At 38.1% G+C, this 19,965-nt stretch overlaps 1 protein-coding gene across 1 annotated transcript; it reads left to right on the top strand.

The window, feature by feature from the left end:
* Positions 1-1,029: 1,029 nt before the first annotated feature.
* Positions 1,030-11,036, top strand: LOC113322263 (clathrin heavy chain 1). Its single transcript, XM_026570324.1, has 30 exons — positions 1,030-1,283; positions 1,432-1,636; positions 2,104-2,192; positions 2,273-2,351; positions 2,459-2,586; positions 2,726-2,824; positions 2,924-3,032; positions 3,278-3,357; positions 3,446-3,673; positions 3,766-3,831; positions 4,070-4,186; positions 4,543-4,740; positions 4,885-5,001; positions 5,231-5,290; positions 5,485-5,571; positions 5,736-5,819; positions 5,912-6,046; positions 6,120-6,182; positions 6,272-6,376; positions 6,455-6,567; positions 6,661-6,913; positions 7,025-7,161; positions 7,243-7,521; positions 7,648-8,650; positions 8,852-9,337; positions 9,467-9,637; positions 9,715-9,900; positions 10,061-10,183; positions 10,283-10,393; positions 10,609-11,036. The coding sequence occupies exons 1-30, from the start codon at positions 1,239-1,241 to the stop codon at positions 10,759-10,761; spliced, it is 5,109 nt and encodes a 1,702-aa protein (XP_026426109.1). The 5' UTR covers positions 1,030-1,238; the 3' UTR covers positions 10,762-11,036.
* The last annotated feature ends 8,929 nt before the right edge of the window (positions 11,037-19,965 follow it).

The raw sequence follows: 19,965 nt of genomic DNA on the forward strand, positions 1-19,965 counted from the left end.
CAGGCATCTGTCAAGGAATCAAAGGGCACTTCGCAGATGGAGTTCTAAGTCCCGATACTGGTGAATGCATAGCTATTCGTGAAGCTTTACTCCAGGATAAAGAACTGCAACTAAGCAAGATTCACATTGAAGCAAATTCTAAGCTAGTCATTCAATCAATAATGGAGAACATGGCATCTGATGCCTTTCACAGTTTGCTGGGAAGCGTGGAACGAATGCAACGAGAGAGTGCACGAAGGAAGAGCAAAAATCTTTAAACACAATTATGCTAATCAGATTATGAATCAATGGGAGGATATAATGAATTTGTAATCTCACTTTTCTCTTATTTTCTTTGATAGTCTGATGACCTTGTAATTACACTGTAGATACCTTTTTATTTTCAATATACTTCCTTTTATCAAAAAAATAATAACAAAATAATGGAGAACACTCTCATGATTCAATGGGAGACATAAGCATTCTCAAAGTAATTAAACACTTGACTTTTAGTTATTGTAAGTTTTCTTTTATTAGTAGAGATGACAATTAGGTGGCTGATGTTGTAATTAGAACTGTTAGAGAAACATCAGCTACACTCAATTGTCTTAATAACTTTCCAGCTGATATTTGTGATCTCTTAGCTAGATACCAGAACGATTATTCTCCTAATCAATAAATTTCAGTTAAAGACCAAAACGATTCTTCTCCCTAATCAATAAAGAAAGTGTTTGTTGTCATTCTCAGATATAACACTATAGTGTTTAAGGTCGTCTGGTACTATTTATTTGGATTGTCATGTCATTTCTCTGGTCGCCCCCAACCACACGCGGTCATCTAGTTTTGCTTGTTTATTTTCCCAATAAAATTTACCGCAAGTCGATAATTATTATTATTTTACCTTGGCAATTAAACTTTTCTTTACCTTGGCAATTAAGCTTCTTGTTTATTTTTTGTGTTTGCTTATATAGGAAGAAAAAAGGCCAAAAAAAAATCATGTGAAAAATAAAAAATAAAAAATAAAATGGAATGGAAAGTTTTGAGTAGTTAGGTGGGTTCTATTTGTGGTAAACAAGTACATCTAAATCCGTCTCTCTCTCCTACTCAGTGGGGGTTAGATTAGAAGGTTTTCTCTCTTCTTTCTTTCTCAGCCAAATCGAATTGCTGTTCATCACTTCATCATTACATTCCATTTCATTTCTCCCCCACCCACCGTAAAAGCGAAACCCTAATTCTGGTAAAGTTCCGTTCTAGCAATCATGGCCGCTGCTAGCGCCCCGATCGCCATGAAAGAAACATTAACTGTAAGTTTCTAGAGATTAAGTTAATGTTTCGAATGTAATTGGATCCATTTTTATTATTATTAAGATCTGTTGAGGATTGATGTTTGATCTGATTCTTCTGTGAATTTGATAGTTGATTTGTGTTTTTGTTATGTGAATGTGAATGCAGTTGCCAAGTATTGGAATAAATCCACAGCATATAACATTCACGCATGTAACCATGGAATCGGATAAGTACATTTGTGTAAGAGAAACATCGCCGCAGAATAGTGTTGTTATTATTGATATGAGTATGCCGAATCAACCATTGAGGAGACCTATCACTGCTGATTCTGCTTTGATGAACCCTAATTCCAGAATTCTTGCTCTTAAAGGTATGTGTTGTGTGTGATCCACATTGCTGTTTCTGTTGAATAATTTGCCGCCTTTTAAATTTAGTTTTAGTCCAAGATATAGAACTTCTCAAATCTGCACCAGTTTGGAGATTCAGACTTTTGTTCATGATTGATATAAGACACTGTGATTGGATAACGATAACTTTGTCTTAACTATGTATGCTAAAAGTAAGGCTCGGTTTTTGTACGCATTAGTCTTTTCTTTTTCCCCCTTACTAAGTACATGCGGGAGCTTCTGTTTAATATGAAAAAAATTCTCTGATCACTTAGAAGGTGAAATGTGTATTGTTTTTTTGCCATTTGATTCATGTCAACAACACAATCAACATGTAATATTTATATATATATATGGAATTCAATTCTTTCATAAAATTTGTAATAAGTTGGTTTGGAGATACTGTTATCATCTTCTACCTGGCTGATGAAATATGATACATTTTTTGCAGCTCAACTGCCGGGAACCACTCAGGATCACTTACAAATATTTAACATTGAAATGAAAGCAAAAATGAAATCACATCAAATGCCTGAGCAGGTGTTGACCTTATTCTTTGGTAGATTTTTCTTACTCTTGTTTTCAATACGTCATTAATCTGCTTGCCTGACATCCTACAGATTGCCTTTTGGAAATGGATCTCACCAAAAATGTTGGGTCTAGTCACGCAGACCTCGGTGTATCATTGGGCAATTGAAGGTAAGACACGTTCCTTACGTCTTAGTTACACTTTGCTACATGTTTCCCATCACAGATAAATAAATAAGTCATGCTCATCGCACTTTATCTTCTGTGCTTAAAACCAGGTGAGTCACAGCCTGTAAAGATGTTTGAAAGAACGGCTAATCTAGCAAACAATCAAATAATAAACTACCGATGTGATCCTTCTGAAAAGTGGTTGGTCTTAATTGGTATTGCTCCTGGGTCACCTGAGGTACGTAATAACACCGCATGCTGGTGTAAAATTGTTATAATCTAGCCAATAGTACCTGTAACTGAGGGCTTAGTTAGGAAGTATATGCCTAGTATCCACACTTCTAACATTTGCTTTCTTGTTCTATCATTAACTGCAGAGGCCTCAACTGGTAAAAGGGAATATGCAGCTCTATTCCGTGGATCAGCAGCGCAGTCAAGCGCTTGAAGCACATGCAGCATCGTTTGCCACATTTAAAGTGAGAATTTTTTTGACCTATGACCGCTACAACCTATTATTACATATAAATGTCATTAGTTTGTATGGAGGAATAATATTTGTTTGGATGTTGTTATAGGTTCCCGGTAATGAAACTCCTTCAACGCTTATTAGTTTTGCCTCAAAGACTACCAATGCTGGACAAGTTACTTCGAAGCTGCATGTTATTGAACTTGGTGCCCAGCCAGGTCGATTCATCTCGTCTCTTCAAGTTTTTCTTTATTATATCATGAGTTCTTTTCTGCTTCATGGCTGTGTGATAGCATCTGATCTGTCTTTTCAATGAAATTGCAATTAGTGCTTCATCCGAGTAGCAATTTGTATTACTTGGGAAGCTAAGATTGTAGCAATTGTGTTTTTTCTTCTATTATTAGTTGGAATATTCAATTGTTATTTCTGGTGTTGATCTTTTTGTTGTGAATTTGATAAGCAGGTAAACCAGCTTTTACGAAGAAACAGGCGGATCTTTTCTTCCCCCCAGATTTTGCTGATGACTTCCCTGTGGCAATGCAGGTCTCACATTTGATCCATCCTTCTATTTGAATTTATTGCAATGAAGCTGGGTGCCAATGTTAAGCTGTTGATTTGTTATTTTGACCAGATTTCACACAAGTATGGTTTGATATACGTGATTACAAAGCTTGGACTTCTATTTGTTTATGATTTGGAGACGGCTACCGCGGTTTATAGAAACCGAATTAGTCCGGACCCTATATTTTTGACGGCAGAAGCTACATCAGTTGGAGGCTTTTATGCTGTCAATAGGAGAGGTCAGGTGCTACTTGCGACTGTCAATGAAGCAACCATAGTGCCTTTTGTCAGTGGCCAAGTAAGTTGACATCATGATGTATTTCCCTTCAGTGCTATCTATTATTAAAGATTTGCTGTTAGCTTAGTGAATGTTACTTTGCAATTTTACAGTTAAACAATCTGGAACTTGCTGTTAATCTTGCAAAAAGAGGAAACCTTCCCGGGGCAGAAAATTTGGTAAGTCATGCTTCTGTTTCTTCTTTCTTGGTTCTTAAATACTACCCTGGAATTTTGTGAGACATTGATATGAGGTGGTGATGCATTACAGCAATTTATTTTGTACTGAACCTCTTAATGTTGTAGTAATATTGACCGCAATTGATTAGCTTTTAATAACCTTCAAGCATAACATTTTGTACACCACGAGACATATTTTATATAATGGATTTACTTGTCTGTCCATCTTCATCTTCAGGTTGTCCAGCGGTTTCAAGAATTGTTTTCACAGACAAAATATAAGGAGGCTGCAGAGCTTGCTGCAGAATCTCCCCAGGGGATCCTCCGAACTCCTGATACTGTTGCAAAGTTTCAGGTATTTCAGTTGCACTGAGTTGATGCATTTTTACTTTATCATCAGTGGCCATTTATCCTCGCCTGTATGTTTTTTTGTAGACACTTGTTGCTTGTCTATTTCCTTACTTCGTACATGTTTCCTTCTCGTTACTAAACTCTTCTCCTTTTATGGCTATGTACTATTACTATCTATTGTGTGCTTTAGAGTTGTTTTTCTTAATGCTAGTTTCATTTGTTTCAGCTTGGTGTCACATTACGACAAATGTTAGACAAAATAAATTCTATCAGTTCTGAACATGCCTAATTTTGTGTTGTTCTGGATGTGAGAAAGTAGAATAACTAATGACCTCCGTGTCGTATTCTCATGCATCACAGAGTGTACCTGTGCAAGCTGGCCAAACTCCACCGTTATTGCAATACTTCGGAACACTGTTAACTAGAGGAAAGCTCAATGCATTTGAGTCTCTGGAATTATCACGTCTTGTAGTGAATCAGAATAAAAAGAATCTTTTGGAAAATTGGTTGGCTGAGGACAAGCTTGAGTGCAGCGAGGAACTTGGAGATCTTGTGAAGGTCAGATGTGGATTTGATTTAAGTTTATCAAGTCTCTGTTTGCACCTGTGAACCATGGGAATGTCCTTTTTGCGATACAATCACCTTTTCATGATCATTATTTCTTTCTCGCTATCCATTGACATCTTTAAATCTCTGTTGTAGACCGTGGATAATGACCTTGCCCTGAAAATATATATCAAGGCTAGGGCTACACCAAAAGTTGTTGCAGCTTTTGCTGAACGAAGGGAATTTGACAAGATTCTTATTTACTCGAAGCAGGTAATGATTTCATTCAGTGTATTGTTGGTGCAATGTCTATCTATTTGTGATTGATGGTAGTTGGTCATTTGATCCTTCTAGTTGGAGTCCCATTGGTCCGTGAGAAAAGTAGATCATTTAGGTTTTCGTTTTATGATGAATGTTAAACATGATTTAAATTGGGCGTCATTTTTCTTGCAATTGGTCAAAGATGTTTGTCATTTGAAGAGTTGATTTCTTCATTATGCAGGTTGGGTATACACCTGATTATCTCTTCCTTCTGCAAACAATTCTACGATCAGATCCCCAGGTATTTGCAGTCTTCTGTCGAAGGATGCAATTATAACTTACCTCGTTTTTCCTGTATTACATCTTTTACTGTTCAAAACATTTTAGGTTGGAAACAATCTTCTTAAATTCACCCCCTTTTGAATTTGCTGGTTACAATATTTTTTAAAATTATACCTGGTCCTGTATTATAAATCTTATCTCGTTTCTTGATAGGGAGCTGTCAATTTTGCTCTAATGATGTCACAAATGGAGGGAGGTTGTCCTGTAGATTACAACACAATCACGGATCTCTTCCTTCAGGTTTCTCTCTCGCGTACCTTTATTGCAGTTTAATTATCTCAAGTTGTTTGCAAAAATTTTGCACGTCCATGCAACCTCCTGATTATTTTTCATAGCACGGCGGCTTTATCATTTGTTACGAGATGTACTGAAATTCTTTTGTTCCTGGTATTTGACTCTTGCAGAGGAACATGATCCGTGAGGCCACTGCTTTTTTGTTAGATGTTCTGAAGCCAAATCTACCAGAACATGGTCACCTCCAGACAAAGGTTTTTTTTTTATTGGCAATGGGTTTCCTGTATGACGCATCCTATTAATTTCAACTATCTATGCAGCATCATGATATTTGCCTAGCGTACAGGTCTTGGAGATCAATTTGGTAACATTTCCAAATGTGGCTGATGCCATCTTAGCTAATGGAATGTTCAGTCACTATGATCGTCCTCGGATTGCACAGCTCTGTGAAAAAGCTGGTCTTTACGTGCGAGCCCTTCAGGTGTGATATCTATCTATGTGAAAAAAGTAGTGCTAAAATTATACCACTATTAATGAATTTGTTGTTGGTGCAGCACTATGCAGAATTGCCAGATATTAAACGTGTCATTGTGAATACACATGCTATCGAGCCACAGGTACATTCACACTAATTTATACGTCCATTTTTTGTTGTTGTTGTTGTTGTATAATTGTTTAATATTGATACGAAATGGGGTTGGTCCAGTCACTTGTGGAGTTCTTTGGAACCCTCTCGAAAGAATGGGCGTTGGAGTGCATGAAGGACCTTTTACTTGTTAATCTGAGGGGAAATCTCCAGATAATTGTGCAGGTACTCATTCCTTGTTTTGTTCTGTTATCTGTTCAAACACCATTCTTTCTATTAAGGTGGTAAAAACCATGTTTGCAGACCGCCAAAGAATATTCTGAGCAATTGGGTGTTGAGGCATGTATAAAACTTTTTGAGCAATTCAAGTCTTATGAGGGTTTATATTTTTTCTTGGGATCGTATTTGAGCTCCAGGTATTTTCTATTTTTGGAGAATAGTTCTTTCATTTTATTAATGAAATGTAGTTCTCTTACTTTTTTCTAATGTTAGTGTTGATTCTGGAACAGTGAGGATCCTGACATTCACTTTAAGTATATCGAGGCCGCAGCTAAAACTGGTCAAATCAAAGAGGTTGAACGCGTGACTAGAGAATCAAACTTCTATGATGCTGAGAAAACAAAGAATTTTCTTATGGAGGCCAAGCTTCCTGATGCAAGACCCCTGATCAATGTATGTGATCGTTTTGGTTTTGTTCCAGATCTCACCCACTATCTCTACACGAACAACATGCTCCGATATATCGAAGGTTATGTTCAGAAGGTATTTTTTTTTTAACTTCTGTTTTCTTTGCTTTTGTTATCATTATCAAGTTAACATTACATTTTACGGTATGGAGTAAGCATTCTGGATCTTATGTCTCTGCCTTCACAGGTCAATCCAGGAAACGCTCCATTAGTTGTGGGTCAGCTACTTGATGATGAATGCCCTGAAGATTTCATTAAGGGGCTTATTCTTTCTGTCCGCTCTCTTCTTCCAGTGGAGCCCCTTGTTGATGAGTGTGAGAAGAGGTGATGTCTTCTTCCTCTCTTCTATCTTTTTCCTTCTTCCTTATGTTGTTTTCATGCCTCACTAGTCTCTTTTGACTGCAGAAATCGCCTCCGCTTACTAACCCAATTCTTGGAGCATCTTGTGAGTGAAGGAAGCCAAGATGTACATGTCCACAATGCTTTAGGTAAAATAATCATAGACAGCAATAACAATCCTGAGCATTTTCTCACGACGAACCCATATTATGATCCACGAGTGGTGGGTAAATATTGTGAGAAACGTGACCCTACTTTGGCTGTTGTTGCTTACCGAAGAGGGCAGTGTGATGATGAACTTATCAATGTTACAAATAAGAACTCCTTATTCAAATTACAGGCCAGGTTTGCAGTTATTTACCTCTAATTTCTTCTTTTTTTGTACATTGTATAATGTTATGTACGCATCAAAAGCTTTCTTGTTTTGTACATTTATTTACCCTACTTCGGCTGTACTTTTCATTACCTCAGGTATGTGGTGGAGAGGATGGATTCCGACCTCTGGGAAAAGGTTCTCAACCCTGAGAATGAGTACAGAAGACAGCTTATTGATCAAGTTGTATCAACTGCCTTGCCTGAAAGCAAGAGCCCGGAACAAGTTTCTGCGACTGTTAAAGCTTTTATGACTGCTGATCTTCCACATGAGCTAATAGAGCTTCTCGAAAAGATCGTACTTCAAAACTCCGCCTTCAGTGGGAACTTTAATTTGCAGAATCTGCTGATCCTCACAGCCATTAAGGCAGACACGTCAAGAGTGATGGATTACATAAACAGATTAGACAATTTCGATGGACCTGCAGTTGGAGAGGTTGCTGTGGAGGCACAGCTCTATGAAGAAGCCTTTGCCATTTTCAAGAAGTTCAACTTGAATGTGCAGGCCGTGAATGTTCTTTTGGATAACATCCAAAACATTGAACGAGCTGTGGAGTTTGCGTTCCGTGTTGAAGAGGATGCTGTTTGGAGCCAGGTAGCCAAGGCGCAGCTCAGGGAGGGACTCGTGAGTGATGCAATTGAGTCATTCATCCGTGCGGATGACGCTTCTCAATTTTTAGATGTCATTAAAGCTGCCGAGGATGGTAATGTGTACCATGATTTGGTCAAGTACCTCCAGATGGTAAGGCAGAAGTCTAAGGAGCCTAAAGTAGACAGTGAGCTTATTTATGCATATGCCAAGATAGACAGGCTCAGTGACATTGAAGAATTTATTCTCATGCCTAATGTTGCTAATCTACCACTTGTTGGCGACCGTTTATACGATGAAGCGCTATATGAGGCTGCAAAGATTATATTTGCTTTTACTTCTAACTGGGCCAAGCTGGCTGTTACCCTTGTCAAGTTGCAACAATTCCAAGGTGCAGTTGATGCAGCTAGAAAAGCCAACAGCGCAAAGACATGGAAGCAAGTCTGCTTTGCCTGTGTTGATGCTGAGGAGTTCCGTTTGGCTCAGATATGTGGACTTAACATCATTGTACAGGTGACGTTAATACCTTTTACTTTGTTCTCATATGCGTTTCTTGTTGGGTTCTTCGCACATTGTTTGCATCTTTCACTAAACTGAATGAGCGGAGTCTACTGCTTCTGTAAAGCAATTAATGTGCCAAGTATCTTTCAGTTTTCTTTAATGTTATCTCCCGTAAATGCTGCTTAGTCTTATTTTCTTGATGTTATATTGTAGGTGGACGATCTGGAGGAAGTCAGTATTTATTACCAGAATAGAGGCTGCTTTGATCAGCTTATATCTCTGATGGAGAGTGGTCTAGGCCTGGAACGTGCGCACATGGGTATCTTTACTGAGTTAGGTGTCCTTTATGCGAGATACCGTTATGAGAAGCTTATGGAGCACATTAAATTGTTCTCAACACGTCTTAACATTCCCAAGCTTATACGAGCTTGTGATGAACAACAGCACTGGAAGGAACTTGTTTATCTGTACATCCAGTATGACGAGTTTGACAATGCAGCAACCACTATTATGAATCATTCTCCGGACGCATGGGACCACATGCAGTTCAAGGATGTTGCAGTTAAAGTGTCGAATGTTGAGCTTTACTACAAAGCCGTGCATTTCTATCTGCAGGAACATCCTGACCTTATTAATGATATGCTCAATGTACTTGCCCTTCGCGTGGATCATACTCGTGTCGTGGACATTATGCGAAAGGTGCTCCCCTGTGATTTTATGTGACTTTCTGATTTCCCGATGTTATCCTTTCATTCAAGAAAATGCGCAGAGAGGGTGGCAAGAGATTGCTATCTAATATTATTCTACGTTCGTGTTTCTTGGTGCCAGGCTGGTCATCTGCGTCTTGTGAAGCCTTACATGGTTGCAGTTCAGAGTAACAATGTATCTGCTGTGAATGAGGCACTGAATGAGATCTATATTGAGGAGGAGGACTACGATAGGTTGCGTGAGTCAATCGATATGCATGATAACTTCGACCAGATTGGTCTTGCACAGAAGGTAGAGCCGAGCAAATTATCTACTTATAAGTATCTTCTTTTCTATTCTGTTTTCACTAAAGCAATCTCTGTGAGCAGATTGAGAAACACGAGCTTCTTGAGATGCGGCGAGTTGCTGCTTACATCTATAAGAAAGCAGGTCGATGGAGGCAATCAATTACGTTATCGAAGAAAGACAATCACTACAAAGATGCAATGGAGACTTGTTCACAGTCTGGGGAACGCGAACTTGCAGAAGAATTGCTTGTTTATTTCATTGATCAGGTAAAAAAAACAATTCCATAACCTAGCAAAAATATGTATGTTCTTTGTTTTAGGTCATCCATCATTCATTCTTTCAAATGGTGACACTAATAGGTGTATTGAGCAGAAAACCTTTCAGTAATATCCATGCTTATTGATTTTTAAATTTGATGCCTTGTAGGGAAAGAAGGAGTGTTTTGCCTCGTGCTTATTTGTTTGTTATGATGTGATACGACCGGATGTTGCACTTGAACTTGCATGGATGAACAACATGATAGACTTTGCTTTCCCCTATCTCTTACAGGTACTCTACTCATTTCTATCCATTCCCGTGTGTTTATTTACCATTTTTATTATCATCTCTGAACTTCTTCAAACCCCTTTCTCACTTTTTGTTCTATAGTTTATCCGTGAGTACACAGGCAAAGTTGATGAGCTTGTCAAGGATAGAATCGAAGCTCAAAGTGAAGTTAAAGCCAAAGAGAAGGAGGAGAAGGATATGGTTGCTCAACAGGTATCTAAATTCGTTTTCTGCTGCTTGATGTTGCTTCTATTATCCAAAATGAATAAAAGTTTGCTTCTGCCTCTTTATACACTTGGAGATGCCCATAAAAGGTCTCAAGGACTCTGGGTTTTGACCTTTCTTGTCTATTATTTAGAACTAACTCAGTTTTGCTGAATGATGAGATTGTAAAGACGTAAAATTGACTTTTTATGTTTGAGTTGCAGAACATGTACGCACAACTGCTTCCGCTAGCCTTGCCTGCTCCACCAGGGATGGGAGGTATGGGTGGGGGAGGTTATGGTCCCCCACCACCTATGGGGGGAATGGGTATGCCTCCAATGCCAGCTTTTGGAATGCCTCCAATGGGCAGCTATTGATTTTTTGGAGGGAAAATGCTCTTCTCGCTGCCTTAGAGGATAACAATATAATTAGCGTTTTTTTTCCTTCTTTTTATTATTGTTTGAAGGCAGAGGTTATAATTTTATTAATAGAAAAGCAAAAGTAGGCATTACAGAGAGTACCTGCCATGACAAATTGCAGAGCTAGTTATAATCGCCCTTTACAATTGTTTTTTAATGTGTAATTAACTCTCCGAACATTCCTAAACCATTGGGTATTGGCAGCCAATATAAAGATAGAACTCTTCACTCCATAGACCTTCTAATCCTTCCTCCCCGTATCCCTATTATACTTCATGCTAACAGCTCATGTAAAAGTATATCTGTTTGCTGTTATAAAATAATTATATGGAGCTGAACCATCACTCCACTAATTCATAGTAATTAGGCTCTTAATACCCTTATATGGGTGTTAAAGTTTGTAATTCTTGTAACCCCTTTTTCTAGGTGTAGTGGGTGATTTGATGGTGTACTTATTTCCCTGATGGAAGAAAGCCTATATGAAGTAAAACCTTCTTAAAATAATACTCGTTAAAATGATAATCTCTCTAAAATAATAAAATTATTTAGTCCCAACTAGGCTTGCACAAGTAAAATTTCTTCTCGTTAAAATAATAATCTCTCTAAAATAATAATTTTTCTCGGTCCCAAAACTATTATTTTAAAGAAGTTTTACTATAAGAGGTCTTTCCTCCTTTGTAAACACACACAAGAAATCAACAAAGTTTCTCTTCTTATACTGCTACATTGCTCTCCTATTTGGCCTTTCCATTTTGTTCATCGCACGTTATCAGCAACGCTAGCTCTCCTTAGCGGTAAGATATAAAGACACAATTTTTTCTTGCAAAAATATAATTTTGTTGTTAATTAATTTGTTACTCAAATATTATTATTTTTATTTTATTAATCCGATATATTTGTTTAACTATTTTTCTTTTGAGCATGAAAATGTCGGAACATTTTTTTAATTTATTTTTTATGCTAATATTTTTCATGTTCTCAGACTAATGTCGAACCTCTCAAAATTGGAATTTGTTGCTCTTCACTTATCGGGGGAGAACTACTTGTCATGGATTCTTGATGTTAAGATTCATCTTAATGCTATGAATTTGGGAAACACTATCGTTGAAGGAAACGATGAATCCCTGAAGGATCGTTCAAAAGCCATGATTTTCATTCGTCGTTATCTTGACGAAGCATTGAAATCCCAATATTTGACAGTGGAAGATCCATTCTCATTGTTGTCTGACTTGAAAGATCGGTATGACCACCAAAAAACCGTCATACTCCCTTGAACTCGACATGAGTGGATGAACTTGCGTTTGAAAGATTTTAAGACGATTAGTGAGTATAACTCTGAACTTTTCGGCATTGTTTCCCGTTTAAGATTATGCGGAGAAATTGTAAGTGAATATGATCTTTTAAAATGACTTATTCAACTTTTCATGCTTCAAATGTTCTCCTGTAACAACAATATCGTGAGCGGAGATTTGAAAAATACTCACAGTTAATTTCTTGTCTTCTTGTGGCGGAGAAAAACAATGAGTTATTGATGAAAAATCACCAGTCTCATCCCACTAGTACTGTAGCAACACCTGAAGTGAATGTCAGTTCATCCCGTGGACGTGGGAAGGGACATCTAAGCACCACATTAACAAGAAAAAAGGTGGTCATTATGCCAAAAAGAGTAACAACTACAACCTTTCTCAAGACAAGGGGAAGGGAAAAGGTTCACAAAACAAGCCTAAGGAAAACAAAGAGACTAGTTGTTTCCGCTGTGGCATGCAAGGACACTGGTCCCACGTCTGTCGTACTGCCAAGCATCTGGTTGATCTATACCAGACATCTCTTAAGGCAAAAGGAAATAATGTCGAAATGAATTTTGCTAATTTTGAGAATGAGGAGACTACCCACTTCGACATTTCATATTTCCTTCTCCAGGAGAACGACAATGAATCTTAAACATATGGATTGGCAACCCATTTTTATTTCTAGTAGGATTTCCCATTTCCCTAAAAACAATTTCATTGTTGTTAGCAGTGATTATTGTTAGTAAGTATTTGTTTTCTGCAATGTTGTGTTTAATTATTTTGTTTTGCAATAGTTATTTAGTTGAACTTTGTTTTCATGTAGTTTTGCTTCCTAATGAATTTAGTGGAAATTGAATTATTGTCCCTCCTTCTGATGGGCCTTTACAAATATCCTTAACAAACTTTATAAATGTCCCTGATGGCATAATTGAAATTTTCGATAAAAACACAATCTTGATGATTATACTATTAACCTTCTTATCGTTATTCCTTCGTCTTTATTTCTTCCTTTATATCACAATCTTGAAGTTGATAGAGAAACAAAATCCCCCACCGTCGCCTGCACCACTACCAACACCTTACCAGCTCCGCCGCCTCCATCAAATTTATCATCAGCTCCGGAAGCACCTCTTAGTTTACTTTCTCAACAATTCTTTCATCAGCTCTTAGATGTCCACCAAATCCACCACCTGCAGCACCACCACCACCTCCTAAACAACCGTATTAGATCGATTTTCACCCGATTCAATCACAAAAGTCAAGTCTAGTGACGAATTAAAGAGAAACTAATCTTTATAATCTAATCCCAAGCATCAAAAACGTTAGATTCGTATCGATTTTCAACTGAATTTTGCATGATTCTATTTTCAAACCCTAACTTTGGATTTCATTTTTCTTCAGATCGATGATTGATTCAGGTAATTTATATCTTCTTATTCATCAATTCGTAATTCTTAGTGAAGCAAGATTATCATTGATTAATATAAAGAAAAGGGTATAAAGCAAGATTATCACAGAAAGGCTGAAAACCAGTCAAGGAAATACAGAAATTATGGAGGTTCAAAATACGTATGAGGTTATTTTCGGTCATATTTAGAGCATTATATGCGATTCTGTGAAATAACTTGTCCACTTATTGTTTACTTTTGTTTGATTATCGTGGATCTTTCATTTTCTTACTGTAAATTTAACCTAAATTGACTTTAGAATGTTAGGTTTTGCTGAAATTTGTCTTTGATTTAGTATATTAGTATTAAGTTGTTAGCTTCGATATTATTGAGTAGTAGTTATTTTTAAGTTCCTTTTTGAAATGCTTGGGTTCTGCTTTATAATGATCTAGTATGTCAAATATATCTACTTTCTGCTTTCTCTATAGTGTGTTTCAGGTTTCTTTTGTTATTAATCAACCTCAATGTCATTTTGAACTTGTTTTGTCAAATATTTCTTTTATTGTCCTGTTTCTCCACATCTCTGCAAGGTTTGGAATCATGAGATGCTTCACACAGTGTTACTCTTATTGTAAATTTATTTAACATTTCAATGTCACACGCCTGAGTAGAATTTTGAAGTCAAATATGCCTGCAATAATGTTAAATAGGTTCCACTGGTTGCTAAGAAGGGTCCAACAACTAACCCTGTATTTTGGTGGCTTTGCATACACAACACTGGTAGTATATGCAGTGTTAGGGAGTTAAAGCACTGGTATTTGGAAGTTTTTTCTATGAATCACATTTCGCGAATTTACTCATGGGTGAATAGCATAGTTTACTTTGATCAATCCTGGAAAAGATCTTATATGAAAGGATCACACTACATGGGATTTCAAATAATATGGCATCAGGTCAAAAGCTTGATATACATTTTACTCTAATTTTTTTTTTGAAGCTTGATATACATTTACTTACAGATTTGGGTTGAACTTATGTATATACTTCGTAAATTTTGTTATTTATGCTCTAGTACTTGTGTGATATACAATACATAACCTGAACCTTAACCTTACTGTGCAGCAAAGGAGATGGGGAGGCTGCTGGGGTGGAGATTGGGTGTGACTTTGGTTGCATTTGTTGATGGTGTTCCATGTATAGCAATTTTATTTTCGGTAAACCTACTTACTTCAGTTTTTACGGGATCAACTACTGCTGTTGATCCAATTTATAGGATCAACTTCTATTGTTGATCCAATTTTTTACGGGATCAACTACGGTTGTTGATCCATTTATGGGATCAACTCATGTTGTTGACCCAATTTTTTATGGGATCAACTACTGTTGTTGATCCTTTGAACTCCTATTGTTGATAATATTTTCTTGGATAAATATAATCATGCTTGTAATTTAAATCATGTAAATTTCTTCCAATGTTGAACTTGTGGTGCAACAGTAGCATGACTGACTCCATGTCATATGATGCGTGTTCGACCCACGACAAGTTCACTCCATTTACATGGATCAACTTTCATTGTTGATCCAATTTAGTGGATCAACTACCATTGTTGATCCCCTAAATTGGATCAACTTCTACTGTTGATCCTTTTTTTTTGGATCAACTACCGTTGTTGATCTCTTAAATTGGATCAACTTCTACTGTTGGTTCTATATTTATTTGTATCAACTTCTGTTGTTTGATACAAAAATATTTGAACCTATGGTAGCGGCGGCGGCGACGGACTAGTGGTGGTGGCGGCGACGGACTAGTGGTGGTGGAGGACTGTTGGTGGTGAAGGAGTGGTGGTGGAATATTGGTGGTGGTGGCGATTGGTAGGTGATGGTTGTTGAACGGTAGTGGTGGAATGGTAGTTGAATGTTGGTTATGGTGGTGCTAGTGGTTGTGGTGAAGTGGTAGAGGAAGAAATAGTTGCATTTTGAAATAAAGAAAACTATTATATGGTTGAGGGTATTAGGGGAATCTAATTTTAAATGGATAAGGTTATTAAAAAGTAGGGACATATTTATTGTTGTATAAGGATATATTTATTGGGTGTCAAAAGTAGGGACGTATAAATAATGTACCCATAAATTTATGTTTAATATTGAGGTATCCCTAAATTTATCTTATTAATTTTTTTTTGAAGATATGGATATTGCTAAAGGCTTGAGCACTTTTGATGAGTGCCAAATATTGTATATTTTTATCCCTTTTTGTTGGCATTTTAACTCATCTTTGTGCAGTAATTCTGCATTTTACCCCATATTCTGTATTTTCATTGTTTTCAAGAATAAATATTTTTTATTAATTAATTTTGCATTTTTAGGTAATAAATAAAGTTCGGATGAGTCGCGGAGCGAAAAGAGCAGAAAAGTAGTGAAAAGCCGGGAGAAATTACGCAAGGAAGCCGCGAAGAATGGTGCGCACAACCTCATTTTCTACACACAAAAGCGCCTCCGTTCTCAGCCGTCAGATCAGTTCCCAGAAGCATCCGACGGTCGCTCCTTCATATAGCATCAAAATCTGAAGTCTCTTCCAAGCACCACAGCGCTGAAATTCCAAGCCTTCAGATTAGATAGTAGTTGAATCCAACGGTCGCTCCCTTGCTGTGCATCAACGTTTGATATCTCCGCCTTACACTACAACACCTAACCCCATCTAGAGCCGTTAACTTCGTTGTATCAAAAAATCTGACGGTCGCTACAAGCTTCACTTCACATCACCGTCCGATCTACCTACCAGCTTCGCATCTCGCAGCTCAGAGTCACAGAACATCAAGACTCGATGCATTCGCCTCACATCCTAGCACCCGAGCCCTACCACCTAACCAAACACGCCCCCTACCCCAAACTCAGTCGAGCCTCTCCTCCATCACCTCCACAGCAGAGAACCACCTTCTTCCCCTGCAACCGTACCACCACCTTCTTCACCTTCACTGCCACCACCACACCTCCACCAAAGCTCCTTACAAACGCAACCCACCTTCACCACCAACTATCATGATGATTTTCAATCCCTTCATCAACATCACACGACCCCAGTGACGTGTGGGATTGATGAGAGTGATTGCATGTCATCAATCAAGGACAACAAGGCTATGGAGAGGTAGAGAAAGAGAATTGGCATCATGGGTTGCGACTATCACGATGAATTAGGTAATTGAGACAACCTAATTTCTATTTTTGTAATTTGGGGAAGAACAAACCCTAATTTTGGGGGAATTAGGTATTTAGGGAAATTGTGTCTGAGAACTATAAATATGTGGTGTGGGTGTGTTGTAGAAAGGATGCTTGGAGTAGCCAACATCCAGGACTTTCATGTCCTGTTAAATGTTAAATTTCAATTTCAGCTCAGTTCAAATTCATGTTCATGTTAACTATGTTCTGTTTAGTTTCACTGCTCCTGTTATGCTTATGTTATGTTATATCCTGTTGTGTTCTGTGTGTGATTGTATTATCCATGTCATATTTGTGTTAACTAGTTTGTGTGTTGCAACATGTTCTAATTCCCCTCTAGGATGAGAAAACAACTGAACCATGATGGTTAGCTATTAGGATGGTTTTTGTTGAACTTAAAAGAGCTTAGGCTAGTTAGACTCCTGAAAGACCAACTGATTTGTGATTAGTGGTGCTGTAAGAAGACCACTAATGCTAGGGGTCAGTGGTGGCTCTAAGGAATTAATTAGCTACATTAGTTAGTAAGCCACTGCCTAGTTAGTCTGTGATTGGTTGTGCCTTAAACAGACAGCCAATACTAGGGGTTAGCTAAGGCTGTAAGGTTGGTTAACTAGACATTTGACAAGAACTTAACCTAGGTGAACTGGCTAGGTAAAGGAAACTCTCATCCATCTCCCTGCACTTCCCCATCCACAATTTCTTTTCTATGTTTGTTCTGTTAGCTTCACCACATCCCTGCCCTTGGCCTTAGGCCTTGGTTCATTCTTGTTCTGTATTGCTTTTGTTTGCTGCTTTCTTTCCTTCCCTTGCAGTTCCTGCTGCTGCCACTTCCATTTCTCTGCTGCAGCTGCTGTTGCTTTTGCTCTGCAGTTGCTGTTGCTGTTGCCTTTGTCCTGCAGCTGCTGCTGCTGCCTTTCTGCAGTTCCTGCTGCCACTTCCAAACTGCTGCATTGTTCTCTTCCTCTGCCAAGGCTGCTGCCAAGCTGCTGCTGCTACCCTGCCACTTCTTCTCCTGCCAAGCCAAGTCCAGTTCCTGCTGCTGCTGCTGCTGTGCAGACTTGCTACTCCTGCAGCCAAGCAAAGGCCAATCCAACTGAGCCCAATTCACTTCAGTGAAGCCTAAGGCCCAGTCCTCAGTAACCAAGCCCAGTTTCTAAAACCAAGCCCAGTTTCTAAAACCAAAAGCCCAGAGCACAACTTGGGCTCATCAGAAGACCAAAACCAAAGCCCAATTTCATTAAGGCCAAAGCCTAGTGTATTGATAGGTTAGAGCTAAAGCCCAATTCAATTAATTGTGGGCTTAACCCAAAAACCTGAACTCACTGTAAGGTCAAAGCCCAATTTGCATTTCAAAGACCAACTGAGCCCAAGCTCAGTTCCTTTTATTGTGAACAAACCCATTAGTACTTTAAGCCCAACAGTCCCAAAAGGCTTCAAAACCCAACAACAATTTAGGAACCCAATTAGCTAGAAAACCTTCCAAAACACACCCGATCTCTGTGGATCGACCCGTACTTGCACGAGCTACAACCGACGACCGTGCACTTGGGGTATTACTGTAGGCCCCCGTTTATCTGCGCATAATTCTCTAACACCTTTCGAGGCCTGCCAAGTTTTTTGGCGCCGCTGCCGGGGATTGGTGCTGTGTTTTATCTGTGTTTTTCTTTAGCTATTTTGTATTTCATTTCATAGCATTTGCATCTGCATCTGCTTCACTTCATTTGCTGTTGGACCTGCTGTTCTGAACCTGTTTTTCCTCTGCTGGGACGCCACCAAGGAAAAGAACCAAAACCCAACTGGGTTTTTGCAACAATATCAGAGCAGCTGGGCTGTGCTAAAAAGGTAAGCCTAAACCCATTTCATTGAGAGAACCCAACCTGTGGGCTTCCAATTCTTTAATTGTGGGCTTGTAATAATTAACCCAATTTTTTTGGGCTTTTTATTTTTCTATTTTGGGTTTGTAATAATTTATTTTTGGGCTTGTTTGTTTAATTTGTGGGCTTGTATTTATTTTGTGTGGGCTTGTTTAAATTCTTTCATTGGACTTGTATTTTGGACTCTGGGTTTAAACCCAGCTGAGCTTATAACTGATTGTGGACTTGTAAGTGGACCTCGAAACCAAAGTTTTAAAACAAACGTCGGGCCTTAACCAACTGGGCCAAATTAAACTTTCAAAATTAAAACTTAGTGTTTCTTGGGCCGCAGCCTTCCGTCCATTTCATTAGAGGCTTGCACAGTGGGCTTGCTCCCATTTCAAAAACCAAATTTTATTGTCTTAATTTTATTTAAAAAAAAAAAAAAAAAATCTAAAATTTTCTTTTGCTCCCAATTTTAAAACCAAAATTTTTTACTTTGCTCCCAATTTTAAAACCAAATTTTTACTTGCTCCCATCTTAAACCAAATTTTTATTTTTACTCCCATTTTAAACCAAATTTTCAAATGTCTCCCACCAAAACCAAATTTTTCCCAAAAATCCAAACCCTTTAAAAACCAAATTTTGGGCTTTGTAACATAGTTACTTAGCTCTTGAGCCAATCATGTCTGGATTTTGGTCTGCTCCTGGAGATGGAAATAAAACTCTTAGAGAACTTGCTTATGGACAAACTTCACGTTATGAACCTCCCATAGACCATGATGTCAATAGTCATAGGAATTATTATGGACATTTTCAAAGTCCCGAGCCGCAATACATGAACCCTAATGACTATTCATACATGCATCATTTATCGCAACGTGAAAATGAACATTTTGCTAGTGCCTCACTCACACAATCATCTCTTATGGATCAATTAGAAGCTCGAATTGCAGCTTTAGAAATGCAATCACATGAGGAATCTGTCACATCTAATTTTCTTAGGCAACCTGAAATCTATGCATGTCCCGCATGTGGTAGTTTAGACCACCCTGTTGAGCATTGTCATATTTTGCATAATTTTAGGCCATCTAGAGAAAATCCAATGTATGAAATGCCCATGAATTGTGAGAATGGTAGTCATTGGGACCATAATCAATCCTTTGAGGGTTGCGATCAATATTTTGTAGACCCTAATGACCATGCATACATGTACCATTCACCACAATTTGAACATGAAGAATTTTGTACTCCCATGAATTTAGACTCCACCACAGAAGCTTTAAGACTCTGTAAGCAAGACTATGATAGATCTACAGCACGAATTCATGCACATTTAGATCAGATTTTGCTTCACCGACAAAAGGAGGAAATTCATGAGGAAATGTATGTTGTCCCTAATGAAGTGTCTAGTCC

This window comes from Papaver somniferum, chromosome 11, assembly GCF_003573695.1.
Source record: "Papaver somniferum cultivar HN1 chromosome 11, ASM357369v1, whole genome shotgun sequence".
Lineage (NCBI taxonomy): Eukaryota > Viridiplantae > Streptophyta > Magnoliopsida > Ranunculales > Papaveraceae > Papaver > Papaver somniferum.